At 61.0% G+C, this 23421-nt stretch overlaps 1 protein-coding gene across 2 annotated transcripts in view; it reads left to right on the forward strand.

Annotated features, from left to right (window-relative positions):
* Nucleotides 1–679: 679 nt before the first annotated feature.
* PCGF3 (polycomb group ring finger 3) overlaps nt 680–23421 on the forward strand; it is a 39743-nt gene continuing 17001 nt past the window's right edge. Inside the window, exons 1-6 of one of the 2 annotated variants that reach the window (XM_002723870.5) lie at nt 680–911; nt 12227–12264; nt 12480–12617; nt 16228–16345; nt 17391–17487; nt 21413–21468. In XM_002723870.5, coding sequence (XP_002723916.1) covers nt 16237–16345; nt 17391–17487; nt 21413–21468 — 262 coding nt within the window. In that variant the 5' untranslated portion in view covers nt 680–911; nt 12227–12264; nt 12480–12617; nt 16228–16236. Of the gene's footprint in view, nt 912–5418; nt 6868–12226; nt 12265–12479; nt 12618–16227; nt 16346–17390; nt 17488–21412; nt 21469–23421 lie in introns of those variants that run through there. The other variant, XM_070067934.1, reaches the window with a different exon arrangement.

The raw sequence follows: 23421 nt of genomic DNA on the forward strand, positions 1-23421 counted from the left end.
GGCAGCCTCCCGCCCCACCGGTTTCCGGTGACGTTGCAGGTGTGGCACAAGGATCAGTCTGCAGCCGAGCGGCAGGAAGGCCCTGGGTGTGCTCACCAGCAGCTGGGATGGCTCCCGCGACCACTGGCCTACTGTGCTAGGTGGCTCGGTGGGCTCGGCTTTGGGCAGCCCCCCAGTGAGCCTCCCCGCTGTAGGCACCCAGGACGGCTGCTTCCCCACGACGACCTTAGCTCATGCTAAGATGGCTGCGGCTGGCACGGCTGTTCCCCTCACGCATCTGACACCACGACAGCGCTGAGGTCCCCAAAAAACAGAGGGTGGCACTTAAGCCCCGCCCCGCCCCAGGCTCCTGCGGTGGCACCCCCGCGTCCACCATGAGGGGCAGTGAGTCTCGAAGCTCTGCTGACCCTTCCTGCGCCCCCCACGCATTCTTTTCTTGCGTGGGAGGCAGGGCTGGGGCCCAGGGGCTAGGGGCCGGGCCACGCTGCAGGCCCCGGAAGGCGGGCTGGGGGTCCGAGCCGGCCCTCGGGCAGGGCGGGGCCGCAACCGGAAAAGCCGGGGCGGCGGAGCCCCGCCCCGCCTGTGGCCCCGGACAGCGCCCGGCCCCGCCCCTCGGCCTCGCACGCGCCTGCGCCCTCTCACCACGCCCCGGCCCCGCCCTGAGTCCCGCCCCCGAGAAACTCCGCCCCCGTCCAGGCCGCGGGTGGGAGCCGCGCCGCACTCCGCGCATGCTCGGAACGCGGCGCCCCCGACTCGGCGCTCGGCTGGGCTCGGGCATTTCCGCCTCTTTGTTTTAAACTCCGGACGGGTTTTTTTCTCCTCCTCTTGGGGGGGACCCTGAGGAGCGGCGCCCCCTCCCCCTTCCGGCGAGGCCCCGCGTGCGCCCCGCTCGCCCCCGCCCGAACCTGCAGGTCAGTGAGTCCGCCCGTCCGGCCAGGCCCGCGGCGCCCGCTCCCCAGGCCGCGGCCTCGGCTGGAGTCTGGCCCGCAGGCTCCGCGCCCCGGACGCCCCCTCGCCTGTTCCCAGAGCCCCGGCATGGCTCGGGAGGGCCGGGACCCCGGGCAGGGCAGGAGCTGGGAGGGCCGGGACCCTGGGCAGGGCAGGAGCCGGGGAGGGCCGGGACCTCGGGCAGAACTGAGACCCCGGGCAGGGCAGGAGCTGGGAGGGCTGGTACCTCGGTCAGGGCTGGGACCCCTGGCAGGGCAGGAGCCGGGGAGGGCCGGGACCCCGGGCAGGGCAGGAGCTGGGAGGGCCGGGACCTCGGGCAGGGCTGGGACCCCCGGCAGGGCAGGAGTCGGGGAGGGCCGGGACCTCGGGCAGGGCAGGAGCCTGGGCGGCCGGGACCCTGGGCAGGGCAGGAGCTGGGAGGGCCGGGACCTCGGGCAGGGCAGGAGCCGAGGCGGCCGGGACCCTGGGCAGGGCTGGAGCTGGGAGGGCTGGGACCCCGGGCAGGGCTCGGGCCCAGGAAGGACCAGTCACCAAGAGGGCTGTGCCTGAGACGGGAGTCCACAGAGAACCGGCCCCTGAGGCCAGGTCAGCCAGGAGGGGCCAGCCCTGGGACAGGTCCAGGAGAAGATCTGGACACTGGGCAGCGCCAGAACGCTGGGACCCCAGGAGGGTACAGGCTGCAGCAGGTCACTGAGGAGGGCCAGCACCCTAGGACAGGCCCATGGGACAAGTCCCCTGACGAGGACTCAGACAGCAAGACTGGCCCCACGGAGGACCTGGAGAGCCCTGGGGGCCTGGAACCCGGAGCCACCCTGAGGAGCGCTCGGGACTGGATCTGCCTCCTGGATGGCGAGCACCCCAGAGTGGCCACTTGGGTCAGGTGCTGGCTGGGTGTGAGGGCCGCCCTCTCCAGCAGGATCCGGATGGGAGCTGGACCAGGAGCTGGGCTCCAGGGCAAGCCACTGAGGCCACGCAGTCCCCAGATGGGACTGTGGGGCCGCTGGGCTCTGCCCGCCAGCTGAGGGCTCGGGCACTGGGGTCCTGGTCACTTGTGTCCCTCTTGGCACAAGGTCCCTGTACCCCACCATCTTCAAAGGCACTGTCTCAGCTGGGGTTGCCATTGCATGCTGGCCGTGCACCCCTGGTGTGCACTGGTCCACTGCCCGGGCCCAGGAAGCTGCCTGCTGCCACTGCGGGCTGCTGTCCTCTCCTGGCCTTGGCCCTGTGGTCAGAGTCCGCACCTTTGGCCACTGCTGCTCCTCTTCCTGCTCAGAGTCTTGTGTGCACCCCCATCCTAAGTCTAGGGTGGTGTCCAGGGCCCAGGAGCAGGCAGAGGGGGGGATCCGAGCCAGGAGAAGGTGCCTGGATGTGTCGGGGTGGAGGGCAGCCCAGCCCTGGACAGGACAGTCAGGGCAGGCGAGGCAGTGGGCCACACTAGGGCTCCGCTCTGAGGGGTCTTGGGGAGAGACTTGCCCCGGGACCCCGAATCGCCTTTTGTCGGTGATGCTGAAGCTGGATGACTCCCGTGCCGCACGGGTGAGAGCCGGCTGGTGCTGTGAGCTGGGGGTCCGGGCAGGCTGCCCGGCGTGGACCCTCTGCAGGTTTTGGGGGAGTGAATGGTGAGGTGAACGCAGGTCGCACACACCTGGAAAGATCCGCGGGGGGGGGGGGGCTCCCGTGGGACGCCCGAGTCGGTGGCGGATTTCGTTGTCTGCTCATCGGTTGGATTCCAGCGTGAGGGTTCCTGGTCCAGCTCAGAGGCCGTGCTGGCCACACCCGGGGACCCTTACGCTGCCATGGTGCTTTGGCCTTGGGCGCTACTGTTTTAAAACTTACTTTGCTTTGTGAAATTTTGGAAAAGGCTTGCAAAACAGAGCACTCAGGTTTGGCTGGGCTGTTGAGGTTCTTGTTTCTGGATTTTACAGGAGTGGTCCTGTGGTCTTGTATTATTTGTGCAACAAATCGCTTACTCTCTGTAAGTCCTGTGGGTCAGGAATCCAGGTGTGGCTCAGCTGGACCCTTTGGCCGGCCCCCGGGGCTGTCCCTCCCTGCAGGCTGACAGCCACAAAGCCAGGGAACGAAAAGACAGCTTGGCTTTAGAGTGACTTCCCCCGTGGAAGTGAGTCACTAGGGCCCATGCGTGTCTAGGGGTGTGGGGCGGCCCCAGGGGGTGAGGGGCATCGGGGGGCAGTCGGCTGTCTCCTCTCAGGTCAGGTGGGGCCCTTTCTGAGACGTGTCACCAGTGACCGAGCAGTTGTGTGTGCAGCTGTGGGGTCAGGATGAGGTGTGACGTGCAGCTGTCTCCTCAGTTCACAGTGGTGACCAGGACTGCCGTGGGTCGTGGACATTAGCAGAGGGAGGTGCACGCCAAGCTGAGAGGATTCTAGGTGCTGACCCCCAACCGAAGGGCCCCTTTTAGGGTGCAGGGTGTGTGTGGGGACGTGAATTCTTTGATCCCTACAAGCAGGAGAGTTTTGCTTATTCCCCAGGCTTTTTTTTTTTTTTTTTTTTTTTTTTTTTTTTACAATTTATTTCTTTGAAAGGCAGAGTTACAGAGAGGCAGAGAGAGAGAGAGAGAGAGAGAGAGAGGTCTTCCATCTGCTGGTTCACTCCCCAAATGGCTGCAACGGACAGAATTGTGCCTATCCTAAGCCAGGAGCTTCTTCCAGGTCTCCGATGTGGGTGCAGGGGCCCAAGCACTTGGGCCATCTTCTGCTTTCCTAGGCCACAGCAGAGAGCTGGATGGGAAGTGGAGCAACCGGGACATGAACCAGCACCCATATGGGATGTCGGCACTGTAGGCGACAGCTTTATCTGCTACACCATAGCACTAGCCCCCCTGTCCCCAGTCTTGGCATTTTATTCCTGCCAATGACTTCTTTGCAGAAACTGTAAACTGACTGTAATAGGGTTTTTCATGACCATATTAAACACATGGGGTGCATATATTTTATTATTTGTTTATTTGGAAGTCAGAGTTACACAGAGAGAAGAGGCAGAGAGAGAGAGAGAGAGATCTTCCATCCGCTGGTTCACTCCCTAATTGGCCGCAGTGGCCGGAACTGTGCTGATCCGGAGCCAGGAGCTTCTTCCAGGTCTCCCTCACTGGTGCAGGGGCCCAAGCACTTGGGCCATTTTGTACTGCTTTCCCAGGCCACAGCAGAGAGCTGGATCGGAAGTAGAGCAACTGGGACTGAACCAGCGCCCATACGGAATGCCGGCACTGCAGGCAGCAACTTTACCCACTGCGCCACAGCGCCAGCCCCCATATATTTTATTTTTTATTTTTTTATTTTATTTTTATTTTTTTTGACAGGCAGAGTGGACAGTGAGAGAGAGAGACAGAGAGAAAGGTCTTCCTTTGCCGTTGGTTCACCCTCCAATGGCCGCCGCGGCCGGCGCGCTGCAACCGGCGCACCGCGCTGATCCGATGGCAGGAGCCAGGTACTTATCCTGGTCTCCCATGGGGTGCAGGGCCCAAGTACCTGGGCCATCCTCCACTGCACTCCCTGGCCACGGCAGAGAGCTGGCCTGGAAGAGGGGCAACCGGGACAGAATCCAGCACCCCGACCAGGACTAGAACCCTGTGTGCCGGCGCCACAAGGCGGAGGATTAGCCTAGTGAGCCATGGCGCCGGCCAGCCCCCATATATTTTAAAAAAATATTTATTTGGCCAGTGCCACGGCTCAGTAGGCTAATCCTCCACCTAGCGGCACTGGCACACCGGGTTCTAGTCCCGGTCGGGGCACCAGATTCTGTCCCGGTTGCCCCTCTTCCAGGCCAGCTCTCTGCTGTGGCCCGGGAGTGCAGTGGAGGATGGCCCAGGTGCTTGGGCCCTGCACCCCAAGGGAGACCAGGAGAAGCACCTGGCTCCTGCCATCGGATCAGCGCGGTGCGCTGGCCGCAGCGCGCCAGCCGTGGCGGCCATTGGAGGGTGAACCAACGGCAAAAGGGAAGACCTTTCTCTCTGTCTGTCTCTCACTATCCACTCTGCCTGTCAAAAAAAAATTTTTTTTATTTATTTGACAGCGTTAGAGAGAGAGAAGGAGAGACAGAGAGCAAGCTCTTCCATATGCTGGTTCACTCCCCAAATAGCTGCAGTGGCCAGGGCTGGGCCAGGCTGATCTTCATCCCACGTGGGTGCGGAGGCCGGGTACTTGGGCCGTCCTCTGCTGCTTTCCCAGGTGCATTAACAGGGAGCTGGATCAGAAGCAGATCAGCCAGAGCACGTATGAGATACTGTGTCACAGGCAGTGGCTTAACCTGCTTTGCCACAACGCTGGCTCCATGGGGAGCATGTTTTTATCTGTCCCCATGCTGCTGTCCAAGACGTGAGGTTGAGGTACTCCAGGAAGCTGCTATGGGCAGAAGCCTCTGCCCCTGGCCCTGGCTTTCCCTCCAGGGCAGCCTGGACCCCTGTCTGCACTTTGCTAGTGTTCTGGGCTGGGGGTATCCCAGGGCTGGAAAGGGCACCCATATGGGAGCCGTAGCAGAGGCTGCCACCTCCAGCTCACCTGCCCTACCCGGGTGGGCTGCAGCAGCCAGTGCCGCTGGCGAGTAAGGAGCCCCGGGCCCACTGAGATGGTCCACGTGGCTTGCTGGATTTGGGTCGTAACCCAGGCTTGTTTGGGTCTAAACTCCTGCTCTGAGTTATTAGAGGGGCAGCGTGTTTCTTCGTCTGCAGGCTGAGCTGGCTGATGGTCAGAATCGAGCTGAAGGCTGAGAATGTAGTTCTGCTTTCGCGGCTGACACATGCTGAAGTTTGGGAGCAGTGTCTTGCTGCCTGTGTGATATTTGCTATTATTTTGTTGCAAAAACGCTGCACAGTTCATTGTGTTTCAGAAGGTGGGATGATGATTCTCCCGTTCTGCAAGCTGGGGGTCTGTCATCAAGTTTGAAAACGTGGGGCCTTTTGGAATCACAGCAGAACGTTTTCTGAGCCTCGGAGCCAGGCTGACAAGGGACAGGACTGAGCTCTGCGCACCTGTGCTCTGTGGAGTTGACCGCCGCACCACGCAGAAGTGCCCGTCAGCGGGAACTCTGAAACTGGGCTGATTCGCTTCTTTTGGGGAGACAGAAGTTATAACATTTACATGAATTTAGGAAGTAGAGATGAGTTGTGTTTTTTCCCAAATTCATTGATTTTTGGTGGGCTTGGCTTTGCTACATGAACAGCAGATGAAACAGGCCGACCCAGGCCCTGTGCTGACTGTACGTCTCCTCACGGCCTTCCCGAGCGCTGAACACACCAGGGCTGCGAGCCGGCTGTGGCCCTCTGGTGAGCAGGGCTGGGCACAGATAGCTCGAGAAGCGAGGGCGGAGACCCTGCGCACACTGGAGAGAAACAGAGGATCACGCAGTGAGCACCGGCCATGTCTGAGCGGGTTCCAGGGTTTCCACGTCCATCTCCGCCTTGAGGTGATGGCCCTTGCGGGGCCAGGAAGCCCCGCCCTCTTCTGCTTCACAGACCCTGCGCTCACAGCACCCCTGTGGCACCCTGGCCTCCGCCGTCCCGGCTCCAGAGCCGAGAGCCGCGCGGCTGCCTCGAGTAGACTGCCAGGCTGAGGCGTTTTTGTCTCCACAGCCAGATGCCAGCTCCTGCACGGCTGCTTCTTTTCTCTGCGTGGGAGTTTACAGCCCAGGGTGCCACCGACCCCTGCGTCCGGGCTGCTGGGAGCCCTCCATGTGTCCTGGGGGTGTTCCCACTGTTTTCCCTGAGCCCCTGGCCACGCTCAGGTCCTGGCACTGGGCCCGCCTCTCTCCCCCAGGCTGCTGACAGCCAGGCCGTCTGATGCTTCCTGGTGATGACACGTCAGGAGGTGAGCAAGAGGCGGCCGTGAGCTGTGAGCCGTGAGCCGCTCTTCTGCCCCTGGGGGCTTGCAGCCAGGTCACAGGCGCTCTGTGGGCTACACTACCCAGGTGGGTCCAGGGTCTTTTCTTTCTTTTTCTTCTTCTTCTTCTTTTTTTTTTTTTTAAGATTTATTTATTTTACTTGAAAGTCACAGTTACACACAGAGAGGAGAAGCAGAAAGAGAGAGAGGTCGTCTGTCCACTAGTTAACTCCCCAGATGGCTGCAACAGCCGGAGCTGCGCCGAGCCAAAACCAGGAGCCAGGAGCTTCTTCAGGGCCTCCCAAGCAGGTGCAGGGCCCAAGCACTTGGGCCACCTTCCACTGCTCTCCCAGGCCATAGCAGAGAGCTGGATCAGAAGTGGAGCAGCCGGGTCTCGAACCGGTGCCCATATGGGATGCTTTACCTGCTATGCCACAGCGCCGGCCCCAAGGTGTCCCTCTCACACGTCCCCTCTCACAGAGGCACAGGCTAAAGGGTGGCGCGAGCACACTGTTGATGTGTCTGCCCTGGGAAGGCAGGGCTGGGGCAGCTCGTTCAGCCCTGCCCAGGAGACAGTGTGGCGCCTGAGGGCTCCCTCGGTCAGCACAGCGGCCTGGACCAAGTGCCGTGGGCCTGGGTGTAGACGTCAGGTGTTCACATCCACGTGCCGTCTGGAGGTCAGCACCCAGCACCAGCAGGGTGGGCTCCTGGCAGGCCCTTCCTGGTGCTCCCAGGGCCCCCGAGCTCGCCCTGAGGCCCCGCACTGTCACGTTGGGTCACTGATCTGGGTCCAGAGCAGGCCTGGCCTCGGTCACTTGACGAACTTCTTGCCTTAACGCAGGGAGAGAGGCCGCCTTACACATGTGTTGTGGAGCTGCAGCCACTGGTTCCCTGTTTGGAAACCGGCCTTTCCAGCTGAGTTGTGTTAGTTTTCACTCTAATTTTACAGGATGCAGACAGATCTGTCCGCAGGCTCCTTCCCCAAGTGCCCACAACAAGCACAGCTGGGTCAGGCTGAGCTCAGTCCAGGGCTCCCACGTGGCTGGCAGGGACTCTGCTGTTGGAGCCGTCACTCGGGGTCTGTGTTAGCAGGAAGCTGGAGTCAGGAGCCGAAGCCAGGGCCCAGGCACCCGTGTGGGACGGGGGTGTCAGCGCAGGGCTACGTGCCCACCCTGCTGTGTCATCCACAGTGTGGGTCACAAACTCCATGGTTCCAAGGACACTCAGTTCTCAGCCCCCAGCTCTGGGACTCAGAAGCCCGGCACCGGGCGTCCTGCTGTGCCAGCCGAGGCGGCATCTCCTGCCTGGGGCCCTGGCCCTCCCCGAGCGCCTTGGCTCTTGGGGTGGGGGAGGTCCCACGGTTTTGCTAGCGGTGGCTGTGGCTGCTGTCGGCCCTGGAGGCCACCCTGCCGCTTGGCCTGGACTGAGGCTCTGCTCCGAGCCTGCTGCTGCCTGACCGGTGCCCTGTGTCCACTGTCCACCTTCTCTGTTCTTGGTAGGACACCCCTTTGGAAGGCCCTGTGGTTAGGTCCGATGCACCTTTGAGTCTGCGTACTTGGGATGTGGTTTTCTTTAAAAGCTGCCCACAGACGCGCCCAGGTGTCGGGCAGTCAGGACCTTTCACGGTCCGCTCTGTGTCCCTAGCACTGGTGTCCCTCTGCGAATGCTCGTTCCGTCCCTGCTGCTGGCCAAGGCTATGCTGCACGGTGGACAGCAGGGCTGGGGCGGGTGTCAGGGTGGCAGAGAGGGATTCCCGTGGCTGTGGGCTCTGCCGGCCAGGCTCAGGTCCTGCAGGGACTCTGCTGAGTCAGGAGCCCTCTGAGCCCCGAGCATTCCCACGGCGATGCCGGTGTTTCTCACAGTGCAGTGTGGTCACGTAGAAGCCAGTTCACTGTTCTTTCCTGACGTGACCTGCTCCGTATGCCAGCTGGAGAAGTCACAGGATATTCGTTCCATTTGTGCGAGGTCTGTTGTACCACAGACCCAAATGAGCCAGCGCGCGGGGTGCACGCCACAGGGGCCCAGTCCGCTGGGGACCAGCACACGGCAGAACTGGAGGCTCACAGAGCTGATAGCACAGCCCCCTCCGTGTCCCAGAGCACGCGTGCGGCTGCGCTTGTCCACATGGGTGATGAAGTGGGGTGACGTGGCTGTGGCCGTCGGCGGGTGAGAACCAGGTTGTCATAGTGAGTTCAGTTTTCTAGTTTTAAAATCTCCTCTTGGCTGGTGCTGCGGCTCACTAGGCTAATCCTCCGCCTGCGGCACCGGCCCCCGGGTTCTAGTCCCAGTCGGGGCGCTGGATTCTGTCCCGGTTGCCCCTCTTCCAGGCCAGCTCTCTGCTGTGGCCAGGGAGTGCAGTGGAGGATGGCCCAAGTGCTTGGGCCCTGCACCCCGTGGGAGACCAGGAGAAGCACCTGGCTCCTGGCTTCAGATCAGCGCAATGCACTGACGGCAGTGCACCGGCCGCAGCAGCCATTGAGGGGTGAACCAATGGAAAAGGTAGACCTTTCTCTCTGTCTCTCTCTCACTGTCCACTCTGCCTGTCCAAAAAAAACACAAAACAACAACAACAAAAAAACACCTTCTCTTGAAGTTGCATAGGAGGCCGTTAAGGCAGTGAAACGGTGTCAGTGGATTTGGGGTGCTCGGTGGCTGCTGCGAGGAGAGGTGGTGGGGTCCTTGCCGCTGGCCAGTATGACGGGGCGGGTGCAGCGCTCTGGGCGGACATTGGGTGCTTTGCTCAGACTTAGCCGCGGGAGGCATGGGGTCCATTCTCCTCTCCCCAGCCCCTCCACCCAGGCAGTGTGCAGGTGGAGTGCATTCCCGAGGACCTGCCACCTGGCGTGCGGGAGTCTGGGATCGCCTGTGCTGGGCAGTCGCACCCCAGCATCCCGCTGGCCGCTCCCGGACCCCTCAGGCCAGTCTTCACAGTCAGCGACGACTGCAGCCGTCCTCAGGGCCGGGGACATGTGGAAGTGCTGCTGGCCAGAGGTGCACCAGGCAGGGGGTGTGGGGGCCTGGTCGGTGCCGGCCGGAGTCAGGTGGTGTCGTGTCGGCTGCAGGTGGATGCCCCCCACCTTCTGGGAGCGGTGCCTCTCGGCCTCGCCCGCAGGAGCTGGGCAGGGCCTTTGGTTCCTGGCATCGTGGTTGCGTCTCAGTTTGCATTCAGGTCATGGTTGCCGGGATTTCTCCCGGTAAAGCTATTGTGTGTGGAACAGGGTGTGGGAGCTTTTCCTCAGCGGGGCCAGCGTGGAAACAGTGTCAGGGCCCCGGCTGCGCCGCGTGCCTGGGTTTCTGCTGTCAGATGTGCTGCTGTGGAGGTGAGGGTCACACGTGGAAGTCTCTGGTGGAGTTGTGCAGTGGTGGCTTCCAGCATGTCTCAGAGGTGCCTCTGTGGCCTGCAGGCATCGGGCCGTGGCACCAACCTGCCCTCGCCCCCGTTCTGCCTGTGGCAGGGTTCGGTGTTCCAGGGCCACGTGCACAGAGTGTCCTCCGTGCCCAGGAGCCCCTGTGCACCGTGGGCGCCCTGCCATGCTTGTGCGCTGAGAGACCCTGCGGGGGGCGGCCGTCGGGGCCCTGTGAGTGACACTGTGTGAGTCCTGCAGCAGAACCATGTGTGAATATCTCTTTAGAAAACTTACTTGGTTAGGGGCTGACGCTGTGGCATACCGGTAAGGCCGCCGCCTGCAGTGCCGATATCCCATATGGACACCAGTTCAAGTCCGGGCTGCTCCACTTCCAATCCAGCTCTCTGCTGTGGCCTAGGAAAGCATTGGAGGATGGCCCAAGTCCTTGGGCTCCTGCACCCACGTGGGAGACCTGGAGGAAGCTCCCGGCTCCTGGCTTCGGGTTGGCGCTGCTCCAGCGGTTGTGGCCAACTGGGGAGTGAGCCATCAGATGGAAGACTCCCTCTACCTCTCTCTGCCTCTCCTTTTCTATCTGTGTAACTCTGACTTTCTTAAAAAAAAAAAAAAAAAAAAAAAGAAAGAGAGAGAAAACTTACTTGGTTAAAGATGTTCTTTCTCAATTGTCAGAGCTGTGTTAAATCGTGAGTCGTGTTTTGATTTTATCAAGTGGTTTTCGTGATCTGAATTTCCCTCGTGTTGGGTGAGCTCACCTGGAGTGTGCTCGGAGTGACTGGCCGTCATGAACACTGCTGGGACGAGGCCGTCCTGTGCTCAGGGGAGGACCCGTGTCACTGTCGGCCCGAGCGCGGGCCCTGACTCTGTCTCTTGCCCCAGAGAGAGCTAGGGGTCGTGAGACCCATGTTCGAAGCCCGTCCAGGCCTGATGTTTTCTTGGAGGAAAGCTTCTGGCTGCTGACCTGCTTCCCTGGTGGTCACAGAGCCGTGGGGTTCTCTCTCCAGGAAGGCCCAGCTGCACGGGCCCAGAGCCGTTCCTGACACGCTGAGTGCTCGGCAGGGATTTGGCCTCCACCCTCTTCTGGTCATCCCTGGGAGGGAGGGGGGCATTGCACACAATTCACTGTTCCTGGGGTATGGGCTGAGGACTTGAGTCTTCTGTTCGCTGGGCTCTGGCTGCACAGTCTAGTTAAATTTCAACGCACTTGAGCCACATTTCATGTGTCACTAGCATATGTGGTCAGTGGCCACCACACGGGGCAGTGTGCACATGGAAGGTCCCAGGGAGCCCGTGCCAAGGGCTTCACTCTGGTCTCCTCCAGGCCTCAGGTGCCTGCCGCACTGCCTGTATCTCCCTGGAAGAACCCTCCCTCCCTCCCTCCCTCCCTCGTTTTGTGACAGCTGACCGAGACTGCTCAGTAAAAAACGCAGTTGTGGAAACTCCTGAAGAATGAAATAATGTGAACGGGACTCGGGGTGGGTGCTGGTTAGGAACCCGCTGTGCCGCAGATGTTTTCCGGTGGCGTGTGCGTGGGTGCGGGCAAGGCCTCGCTGAGGTGCTGGGCACCCCTCAGGCTCGGTGACCGCCAGGCCCCGAGGCCCCTGTGTTGCCTCCTGCTGGTTACACCAGGTCCCTCCGCTCTCCTGCTCGCCTGGCCCCTGCTCAGTGAGGCCCAGGTCCACACAGGTGCACCCTAGTCCTCCCTGCTCCTGTGCTGTGGGTGCTGTGGTCCCTGTGTGCTCACCGTCTTGCCACAAAAGAGCCTGAGTCCTGCCTGGGCACTGCGCGGCCCAGGGTGAGGGAAGCGTGGACACTCGCGACTCACGCTCACGTGTGCTGCACGGTCCTCCCCGACCCCTTGACCTCCGCTCACCCTGGCACTTATGCCTCCTCCTGAGAGTGTCCATCGACTCCTGAAGATTGCCAGAGCCTTGGGGACATCATGTGCCCTCCAGACCTGCCTCTTGTTTGTGGCGGAGCCCAAACTATAACCAAGCAGGGCTCAGAGCTGTTCTCGGGGTGGGGTCTGCCCGTGGCCCGTGGCCCTCTTTCGCTCCAGTGACACTGTCTTGTGCTTCTCCACAGGCCTCACGATGTAGCAGGGAGTCCGGGCTCTCTCACAGGTAACTACACTGAGGATGATTGCCCACCCCTTTGAGTGCTATGGACCATGCTTGGGGCTGTGCCATGGCCGCAGACGAATCAGCTCCCGTGGTCCTGCGAGTCCTCACAGCAGGGCCCGTGCCCTCCCGCTGTTTGTAAGAACTCCAAGAGGGGGGATATTTGCAATTGCACATACGGAGCTGATGCCAAGTGACAGGTGCCCATTTCTGTCTAGAAAATGGAAAAAGATCAAGGCCCAGGAGGAAGGTGCAGACACGAACCAGGGTGCAGAGTGCGGAGGAACGGCCGCGTCCCAGTGCTGGCCTAGGCTCCATGCCCCGCCGGGAGGAAGGACGCGCGGCGTCTCCAGGAGGTGAGGCCGGGTTCCGTCCTGGGGCCCTGCTGTCCTGTGTGCCTGTGTTGATGGGTGGGCTGCGTCCCAGGGCCCTGCTGTCCTGTGTGCCTGTGTTGATGGGTGGGCTGCATCCCAGGGCCCTGCTGTCCTGTGTGCCTGTGTTGATGGGTGGGCTGCGTCCCGGGGCCCTGCTGTCCTGTGTGCCTGTGTTGATGGGTGGGCTGCGTCCCGGGGCCCTGCTGTCCTGTGTGCCTGTGTTGATGGGTGGGAGGGGAGCGTAGTCTTGTCCAGGGCTCTGCCCTAAATCCCTGGTGACCCCACTGCTGTCCAACTAGGATGAAGCTGAAGTCCTCAGTCCTTGGTTCACAGAGGACCAAGACTGTCCCCTGGTTCATTTGTTCAGCACAGGGTGTTCAAGAAGGCTGCTGCGTGCGACCCAGGCAGTATAACAGGGAGCATCACTGTGCGGGGATTCTGGTAACCTCAGTGTTGCTTTGCAGAACACACTCAGAGACAGAGCCTCCTGGCTGGAGGGCAGGCGTCCTGTGCAGGTAGCAAGCCAGCATGGCCCATGGAACTAAGGCCCCCCTGCCAGAGGCATCTCAAGGCCTGTGTAGCCACTGCTCCCTGGCAGTGTTGCTGGCTACAGCAAGGCTTCACCTGAACACCCTGTGTCTGAGGGACGGGGGTGTCTGTGTCTGTCAGGATTCCAGTGTTCCCTGTGTCTGAGGGACGGGGGTGTCTGTGCCTGTCAGGATTCCCAGTGTTCCCTGTGCTCTGAGGGACGGGGGTGTCTGTGTCTGTCAGGATTCCAGTGTTCCCTGTGTCTGAGGGACGGGGGTGTCTGTGCCTGTCAGGATTCCCAGTGTTCCCTGTGCTCTGAGGGACGGGGGTGGCTGTGTCTGTCAGGATTCCCGGTGTTCCCTGTGCTCTGAGGGACGGGGGTATCTGTGTCTGTCAGGGTTCCCAGTGTTCCCTGTGTCTGAGGGACGGGGGTGTCTGTGTCTGTCAGAGTTCCCAGTGTTCCCTGTGTCTGAGGGACGGGGGTGTCTGTGTCTGTCAGGATTCCCAGTGTTCCTGTGTCTGAGGGACGGGGGTGTCTGTGTCTGTCAGAGTTCCCAGTGTTCCCTGTGCTCTGAGGGACGGGGGTGTCTGTGTCTGTCAGGGTTCCCCTGTGTCTGAGGGACGGGGGTATCTATGTCTGTCAGGGTTCCCAGTGTTCCCTGTGTCTGAGGGACGGGGGTGTCTGTGTCTGTCAGAGTTCCCAGTGTTCCCTGTGTCTGAGGGACGGGGGTGTCTGTGTCTGTCAGGGTTCCCTGTGTTCCCTGTGTCTGAGGGACGGGAGTGTCTGTGTCTGTCAGGATTCCCCGTGTTCTTGTGCTCTGAGGGACGGGGGTATCTGTGTCTGTCAGGGTTCCCAGTGTTCCTGTGCTCTGAGGGACGGGGGTATCTGTGTCTGTCAGGGTTCCCTGTGTTCCCTGTGTCTGAGGGACGGGGGTATCTGTGTCTGTCAGGATTCCCAGTGTTCTTGTGCTCTGAGGGACGGGGGTATCTGTGTCTGTCAGGATTCCCAGTGTTCCCTGTGCTCTGAGGGACGGGGGTGTCTGTGTCTGTCAGGATTCCAGTGTTCCCTGTGTCTGAGGGACGGGGGTATCTGTGTCTGTCAGGGTTCCCAGTGTTCCCTGTGTCTGAGGGACGGGGGTGTCTGTCTGTCAGGATTCCCAGTGTTCCTGTGCTCTGAGGGACGGGGGTGTCTGTGTCTGTCAGGATTCCCAGTGTTCCTGTGTCTGAGGGACGGGGGTATCTATGTCTGTCAGGATTCCCAGTGTTCCCTGTGCTCTGAGGGACGGGGGTGTCTGTCTGTCAGGATTCCCAGTGTTCCCTGTGTCTGAGGGACGGGGGTATCTATGTCTGTCAGGATTCCCAGTGTTCCCTGTGTCTGAGGGACGGGGGTATCTGTGTCTGAGGGACGGGGGTATCTATGTCTGTCAGGATTCCCAGTGTTCCCTGTGTCTGAGGGACGGGGGTATCTGTGTCTGTCAGGGTTCCCAATGTTCCCTGTGTCTGAGGGACGGGGGTGTCTGTGTCTGTCAGGGTTCCCAGTGTTCCCTGTGTCTGAGGGACGGGGGTGTCTGTGTCTGTCAGGGTTCCCTGTGTTCCCTGTGTCTGAGGGACGGGGGTGTCTGTGTCTGTCAGGGTTCCCAGTGTTCCCTGTGTCTGAGGGACGGGGGTGTCTGTGTCTGTCAGGATTCCCTGTGTTCCCTGTGCTCTGAGGGACGGGGGTATCTGTGTCTGTCAGGATTCCAGTGTTCCCTGTGTCTGAGGGACGGGGGTGGCTGTGTCTGTCAGGGTTCCCTGTGTTCCCTGTGTCTGAGGGACGGGGGTGTCTGTGTCTGTCAGGATTCCCAGTGTTCCTGTGTCTGAGGGACGGGGGTGTCTGTGTCTGTCAGGGTTCCCTGTGTTCCCTGTGTCTGAGGGACGGGGGTATCTGTGTCTGTCAGGGTTCCCGGTGTTCCCTGTGTCTGAGGGACGGGGGTGTCTGTGTCTGTCAGGGTTCCCAGTGTTCCCTGTGCTCTCAGGACAGGATATTTGTTCAGGGTAATTGGGTTTTCGAACGTTTTTGAGTCACCCACCCTCTTCCTGTGCTCACGAATGGGTTTTTGGAAATGCTGTTGTCGTGTCCCTCGCCGGCCTCTGTTGCCCCAGTTTTTGCTCGGCAGCTCCCTGGGGCGTGGTTGTCCCAGCTTGGCCACTGTAGACCCTGCTTCTGCTGTCTGCAGCCTTCACACAGTGGGTTTCTCCAGGTGCTCTCCTCCGCCTCTGTGGACGGTGCGTGAGCAGGACCTGGGTCTGTGCGGGCCCTGTGCTGCTGAGGCATGGCTGGAGCCAGGCGGGTGCGTGGCCAGGCTGCACAGTGCAGTGCTTACAGACATTCCCTTGGCAAGGCTGCCGCCTGGCTGTGCCGTGCCCAGAGCAGCGTCCAGCCCCAGAAGAATGTGTGGCTCCCGTGTGTTCCTACGTGGTCTCTGGACAGTGAGGACTGAGTGGGCCTGTGTCTGGGAAGGCCGCAGCTGGCTGGTAGGAGCTGCGAGTGAGATGGTTCGTGAGTGGAGAAGTCTGGAAGGACCCCTGGGCAAGCCAGCTCAGGTGCTGTGCCTGGTCAGGCCTGTCTCAGCGAGTTCTGTGTGCAACGTGTTTATTGCTGGTGGTGACTTGAGTGCTGTAGCCTGGGGTTCACTCCTGCCCCTGCTCAGGGTGGAGACAGTGAGGGGAGTTCCACACACCCGAGCTGAGCCCAACACAGGGGGCCTGGGCCCAGCGTTCGCCAGCTCGAAGGTCCCAGTGACAGCAGCAGCCTGGCCTCCTTCCTGACGGCCGCAGGGACTGAGAGAGGTCGGTGGCTGCTGTCCCTCGTCGGCTGCTGGGCTGGGGCTCGGCTGCCTTCCATGGGCTGGGCACTTACCGAGAGGTGCACTGCGTATCCCGAGGGAAGTAGGGAGGAAACAAGGCCATGTCTTTCAGACTGGTGTGGTGGGGCAGTATCTGTCCCTTCCTGTAGTGACCCTGAGCCCGTGAAGCACTTGGGAGTGTCCGAGATGTTGATGAACAAATGCTGTTTCTCTTGCAGAAGCCAAAGATGCTGACCAGAAAGATTAAGCTCTGGGACATAAACGCCCACATCACCTGCCGCCTGTGCAGCGGGTACCTCATCGACGCGACCACAGTGACGGAGTGTCTGCACACGTGTACGTGTGGGCCTTCCGGGGGTGCTCGCTCAGCCTGATACCATGTGCTCTGAGCCCAGGCCAGGAGCAGGGCTGAAGTTGAGCAGGCTCCGAGGCCACCTGGGCGCCGTGGTGGCATCGGTGGTAGGGAGGCATCACTCGGGGGCTCAGCAGCGCCGATCGGGTGTCCCTGGGTATCCGGGAGAGCGACAGAATGCTCACTGCTGGCAGGGAGAGATGCTTACTTTTAAATTTTCAAGTGAATTCCTTAAATTTTCCAAGCAGAGGAGCCTGCTGGCTTGCTCGTCACGTCTGACAGGCTTCCTGGTGGCTCCGGAGGCCACTGGTTTGAGCACTGCCTGCAGGGGGTCAGGATGTCTGTACAGGTGTTTCATTTTCATTTCATTTGAAAGGCACGAAGAGATGCAGACATAGAGGCAGACAGAGAGAAGGAGAGAGCTCTTCTAACTGCTGGTTCCTCCCCAGATGCCTGCAACAGCCAGAGCTGTGCTAGGCCAAAACAGGACTAGGAACCCCATTCAGGTGTCAGGAACCCAAGTCCTTGGGCCATAATCTGCTACTTCCCAGGCGTGTTGGCGGGAAACTGGATTGGAAGCGTAGCCGCTGTACCAGACACCTGTCACTGGAACTTCTGTCCTAAAGTGACTTGTGGTCGAGATTGCCAGGCATCGTTTTGCACAGTAGGTAATTTTCATTGAATTTTACCTACTTTTGTGGTACAAAGAAAGTAGGTGATCTCTTAGAACAACTTGTAGAAATTGTACACGTTGGCCCGAATTCTGGTCTTTCACATTTGGTAACTGTCGTCTTTTGGGTTTTTCTTCCCACTTAACTCCTGACCCTGGCGTCAGGGGTGAGAGCAGAGCTGTCGGGAATGCCCTGTTAGCCTGAAAGGCAAAGTCTTTTCTTTCTGGAATGCAGATTAGGGCACCTCTAGAAGCAGTCCCCAGGGGTGAGCTCAGGAAAGTCGCGTCAGCCCTCTGGGGCTGCCGAGCGTGGTGGGGGTGGGCGTGCGGCTCTGGGTGCTGAGGCGCCCTCTGCGCAGTCTGCAGGAGCTGCCTGGTGAAGTACCTGGAGGAGAACAACACCTGCCCCACCTGCAGGATCGTGATCCACCAGAGCCACCCTCTGCAGTACATCGGGTGAGTGCCCCCTGTGCCTCCCGGGGGAGGCCTCGGGCTCCAGGCTAGGACTGCGGACAGTGGCCTTTGAAGGGGAGGGCTGCCCCGGCTGCGTGCTGGGGGCTGTCCTGCCCTGGGCAGCTTCCCCAGTCTGGGAGGCTGCACATGCCCCAGCCAGTCGCCATTTCTGAGGGAAACAGCTTCCGGTTGGGGGCCACCATAAAAGAAACCACACACACACACACACACACACACACGGGCAGGAGACACGTCAGAGAGCCGGTGTGGAAGGAAGAGTGTGTTTGCTTTCCGTACAAGAAACAAGACACACACACACACACACACACACGCCCGCCACACGGGGCAGGAGACACGTCAGAGAGCCGGTGTGGAAGGAAGAGCGGGCAGTGTACAGTCACGGGGAGAAGCGGCCGTTTCTAAGGAGCCCTCCCCAGCTGTCCGCCTGCCACCGAGGCGTGCGTGTGCCCGCCCCCTGGGACCCCTGCCACGCGGGTCACGCCATCACGGCTGCCCGAGGAGCGGGCTCCACAGTCGGTGCATGCGGGGGTTGGAGACTGTTGGTGCTGGCTGTGTGCTGTGGGCTGTCCTTGGCAGTGCTGGCCTGAGTGACGTCCAGTGGTGCTGGCTGTGTGCTGAGGGCTGTCCTTGGCAGTGCTGGCCTGAGTGACATCCAGTGGTGCTGGCTGTGTGCTGAGGGCTGTCCTTGGTCAGTGCTGGCCTGAGTGACATCCAGTGGTGCTGGCTGTGTGCTGTGGGCTGTCCTTGGCAGTGCTGGCCTGAGTGACATCCAGTGGTGCTGGCTGTGTGCTGTGGGCTGTCCTTGGCAGTGCTGGCCTGAGTGACGTCCAGTGGTGCTGGCTGTGTGCTGTGGGCTGTCCTTGGTCAGTGCTGGCCTGAGTGACATCCAGTGGTGCTGGCTGTGTGCTGTGGGCTGTCCTTGGCAGTGCTGGCCTGAGTGACGTCCAGTGGTGCTGGCTGTGTGCTGTGGGCTGTCCTTGGCAGTGCTGGCCTGAGTGCCCCTGGACGTCCTGGTGTCCCTGTCCAGGAGCAGTGTCTGGCTTGGAGAACTGCCTGCGTGCAGCTCATGAGCTCTGCATCGTGGCCAGCACCCGGCTTTGCTGGTGTCCAGTTCTATCCACAGCGGGGTCTGCTGTGCCTGTCTCCTCCGCCTGGCCCTTGGGTGCTTTCCTCCACAGGTCTCTGGTTCCTCGCAGTGGTGCTAGTGATGTGAGCACCTGCACTCTGTCCTGGGCTGCAGGCCTCAGAACTTGAGGGACTGGGGCTTCCATTTGGACTTTAATGCAGGTGGTGGTGAGGAGCGGGAGCCTGGGAGACTGCCCCCACGAGGGTCCCACAGACCCCCCTCCACACTCTGGGAGGGAGAGGGAGCAGCAGGAAGGAGGCAGGAGGGGGGAGCTGCCTGGTGAGGGGCGGGGTCAGATGGCCAGGTCCTGCCCCTCATGTTGGGCCCTTGGAGCTCGGCCGTGTGTGTGACGGTGTGGTGGCTATGAGCGGGAGGAGGACACACGGCCAGCTCTGGACTCTTAGCCTCTGGGGGCTGCTCTGCTCCACCCCAGCAGTGTTGAGGGCTCTGCCCGGAATGCATGCTGCACACACCCGACACCGCCTGCTCTCCACGGGCCTCACCCAAGCACACCTGTCCCCACCTCTGCCTCCTGTAGGATTCTGCTGCTCCGGGGGCGGGGCTTGGCTGGCCTGGTGCGGGTGCCAGCCGTGGGCCCATGGGTGCTGGGGAGCACCTGGAGCAGGTGGAGAAGGGAGGGAGGCCGCAGCTGGCATGGCTTCATGTCCCGGGGCCACCTGTCCTGTCTGCCCCGTGCTCTCTCAGGAGGGGCCCAGATACCACCTGCTGGGCACTGAGCAGGGCTGGAAACACCATGCAGGGTGGGTGCTGAGCCTTGAGGAGGTCAGGGTGGGGCCCCTGGTGAGGTGCTAAGGGTGTTGGCACACGAGGGCCCCACATACACATGGTTGTCACACGTGCCCTGGCCTGTGTGCCCGTCACACAGTGGGATGTATGTCCCTGTGGGTCATGCCAGGACTGCTGGAGCCCCACGCTGGCCTGGGGATGCCCCCTGGTTCTGGGAGAACTCAGAGCGAGAGCCCCAGGAGCCCGGCTGTGCTGTGGTGTGCGGCTCCCCAGCGCCTGTGCAGTAGGGCCTCATGTGGTCTGTGAGACCATCATTGTGAGTTACTTAGGTGTTACTCATTGGGGCATGTATGGTTTTCTTTTGAAAGAATGAGGTTTGGAAATTACAATGATTTAAAAATTAAATTCACTAACACTTCTCACTCCAAAAAAGAAAACAGTCCCTTGCACATTCACATTTAAGACAACAAATGAGTGGGCTCTGCACACGGGGTCAGCGGCCACGGGCCCTGTACAGGCCTTCCTGGTCAGCCCAGACCACAAGTGGCCATCCCAGGGTGCCTTGAATTGTTCTGGAACACTGAAGAAAAGCTTGGTATGCAGTGCACACCCCAGGGAAATGCCAGGGCGCGTGCTGGCCCCAGGTGCTGGCCCCTGGAGGTCCCTTCTCACCTGTGGCCGTTGTCCAGATGGTGAGAACCTGAGTCAAGTGGTGCATGATCGAGGTTGTGGGCATGTGACAGCCATAGCCTGGGAGTGATCCCAGTAGAACTTGAAGGGCAGTGACCCAGGGGTGCTGGTGCTGAGTGGGTGCTGACCCGGGAGTGCTGGTGCTGAGTGGGTGGTGACCGGGAGTGCTGGTGCTGAGTGGGTGCTGACCCAGGAGTGCTGGTGCTGAGTGGGTGCTGACCCGGGAGTGCTGGTGCTGAGTGGGTGCTGACCCAGGAGTGCTGGTGCTGAGTGGACACTGACATGGAGTGCTGGTGCTGAGTGGACACTGACCCGGAGTGCTGCTGCTGGGTGGATGATGACCCAGGAGTGCTGGTGCTGAGTGGGTGGTGACCCGGAGTGCTGCTGCTGGGTGGATGATGATGGTGCTGTAGCTGCGTGGGTGCTGACCCAGGAGTGTTGGTGCTGGGTGGACACTGACCCAGAGCGCTGCTGCTAGGTGAGTGCTGACCCGAGAGTGCTGGTACTGAGTGGGTGGTGACCCAGGAGTGCTGGTGCTGAGTGGGTGGTGACCTGGAAGTGCTGATGCTGAGTGGATGGTGACCCAGGAGAGCTGATGCTGAGTGGGTGCTCACCTGGGAGTGCTGCTGCTGAGTGGACACTGACATGGGAGTGCTGTTGCTGAGTGGACACTGATCTGGAGTGCTGGTGCCAAGTGGGTGGTGACCCGAGAGTGCTGGTGCTGAGTGAACGCTGACCCGGGAGTGCTGTAGCTGAGTGGGTGGTGACCCGGGAGTGCTGGTGCTGAGTGGACAGTAACCTGGGAGTGCTGGTGCTGAGTGGGTGGTGACCTGGGAGTGCTGGTGCTGAGTGAATGCTGACCCAGGAGTGCTGTTGATGAGTGGATGCTCACCTTGGAGTGCTGGTGCTAAGTTGATGGTGACCCAGGAGTTCTGGTGCTGAGTGTATGGTGACCCAGGAGTGCTGGTGCTGAGTGGGTGGTGACCGGGATGCTGGTGCTGAGTGGATGGTGACCCGGGAGTGCTGGTGCTGAGCGGGTAGTGACCAGCAGTGCTGGTGCTGAATGGGTGGTGACCCAGGAGTGCTGGTGCTGAGTGGGTGCTGACCCGGGAGTGCTGGTGCTGAGTGGGTGCTGACCCGGGAGTGCTGGTGCTGAGTGGGTGCTGACCCGGGAGTGCTGGTGCTGAGTGGGTGGTGACCGGCAGTGCTGGTGCTGAGTGGGTGGTGACCCAGGAGTGCTGGTGCTGAGTGGGTGCTGACCCGGGAGTGGTGGTGCTGAGTGGGTGGTGTGTGAGAGCCCAGAGTCGCCGTTCCCAGCTGACTGTCCGCTCTGTTCTTCTGCAGCCATGACAGAACCATGCAGGACATTGTGTACAAGCTGGTGCCAGGCCTCCAGGAAGGTGAGTTCCCAGCCCTCTGGGCCCCAGGCCCTGGCCCTTGTCCGAGGCCTCTTCGGACATAGTCAGCTGCTCCTAGCTCACCTGCGCCACCCTGGCCTCGCTGCAGGGTGTCTGACATTGGAGCCCTCTGCAGTCTCAGTGGTACCTGTCCACTCAGCAGGGCTCAACTGGATGTTTGGTGGCCCCCTGACCTGAAGGCTCCGCCTTCTTTGTCCCTGGCAGCCCCCGCCAGGGCAGGGGCTCTGAGAGTCCGCGTTAAGGAAAGCTGAACAGGATGCAAAGTCCCGTCTGCCGGGTTTAGTGGGAACCGGCCTGAGTGGGAGCGGCCCCCAGCCCCCAGTTCCGACGTCCGTGTCACAGGGCGGGAGACAGAGCTTATCCTCAGAGTCTGGGCGGCCAGCGCGGCGGTGCCTGGGATCTGGGCACCTGTCCTTCCCCAGACGCACCGGGCTGTTGATATCAGGACAGGGCCATGGTTCGAGTGCAGCTCCATGTGTTCAGCCAGTAGATGTCGAGTCTGGCCTTACACCCAGGGAGTCACGGTGAGTCCTTCACTGGCCACACAGTCACTCAGGCCAGCAGAGTGTGAATGGAAGTGTAGTCCTGGGTGAAGGCAAGGAGTGCACCACAGTGAAATGCCAGACGTGTTCACGACAGAGCTCTGTGAGTGCCAGGGATGGCGGGACCACGGGCAGCCCCACGCATCCGCGGCGGCAGAGGCCCCGGCGGCACTGTGCACGTCAGGGTCGCCGTGCAGGCCCCTCGCGAAGGCATTCCTGGTCATCTCAGCGCTGGGGTTCTTGTTGATTTCAGGCAGGATCCAGACAGGGCTGTGCTTGAGACAGACCCATGGCTCCATGCCCCTCCTCCCTGTCGTCTCCCACGCTGGGCGTCCTCACGTCCACACTTGACATGGTGGCCTAGCAGCCTCTGAATCGGCAGAACTTGCAGTGGGACTGCATCAGGGTTTGTGCCCAGTTTTTTTCTTTTTCCTAAAAATGTACTTATTTATTTGAGAGGTAGAATTACAGAAAGAGGGGGAGAGAGAGAGAGAAAGAGGTCTTCCATCTGCTGGTTCACTCCCCAGATGGCTGCAATAGCCGGAGCTGGGCTGATCTGAAGCCAGGAGCTTCTTCTGGGTCTCCCACGTGGGTGCAGGGGCCCAAGGACTTGGGCCAGCTTCTGCTGCTTTCCCAGGTGCATTGGCAGGGAGCTGGATCGGAAGTGGAGCAGCTGGACTAGAACTGGTGCCCGTATGGGATGCCAGCACTGCAGGCTGAGACTTAGGCTGTTATGCCACAGCGCCACCCCATGCCCAGTTTTTGGCAAAGCCCACCTGTGGGTCATTTTCACTTGGTTCAGGCAGCCATCACACCGTACCAGTTCTGCTCCTTCCGCGTTGCTGAGCCGAGGCCCCTCCTTTGTAGGAGAAGCAGACCCGAGGCAGCAGCGTCCCTTCCTGTGTCTTCTAGCTGCCGCCAGCAAGGTGCACGCAAGCCCATCGTGCGCTCCCACCCTGTGTGGGAGGGCTAGGGGCCACCCCGCCATCTCCTGGGGCCTGTGGTGTCTTGAGGCTGAGCGCCCAGGTGTGTGGGTGCTGCAAAGCACCTTTGTTAAAGAGCTTTTTATTTTGCTCATTTATTATTTTATTTATCCACGGAGCAGCCGGATTCACCGGCCTTCTGCTGGGGGTGCAGTGCCGCAGGCAGCAGCTCTGCCTGCCTCCCTGCAGCGCCGGCCCGTGTGTGTCTGTGCATTGTTGAGGCCTGCGTTCCCGGAGGCAGCGTCCTCATCTGTAGGACGCTTGCTGTGTGGACGTGGCTGTGCCCCCCACCCCATGGCCGGCAGCTCTGCCTCCACTCCGTCCGCACGTACGTTCTTGTGGCCCTTGTCCTGCTGCTGCTCGTTGCTTTGAGAGGAAGGCGCGGTGATCAGCGTGCCGCGTGCTTCAGT

Source organism: Oryctolagus cuniculus, chromosome 2 (genome assembly GCF_964237555.1).
Source record: "Oryctolagus cuniculus chromosome 2, mOryCun1.1, whole genome shotgun sequence".
Taxonomy (NCBI): domain Eukaryota; kingdom Metazoa; phylum Chordata; class Mammalia; order Lagomorpha; family Leporidae; genus Oryctolagus; species Oryctolagus cuniculus.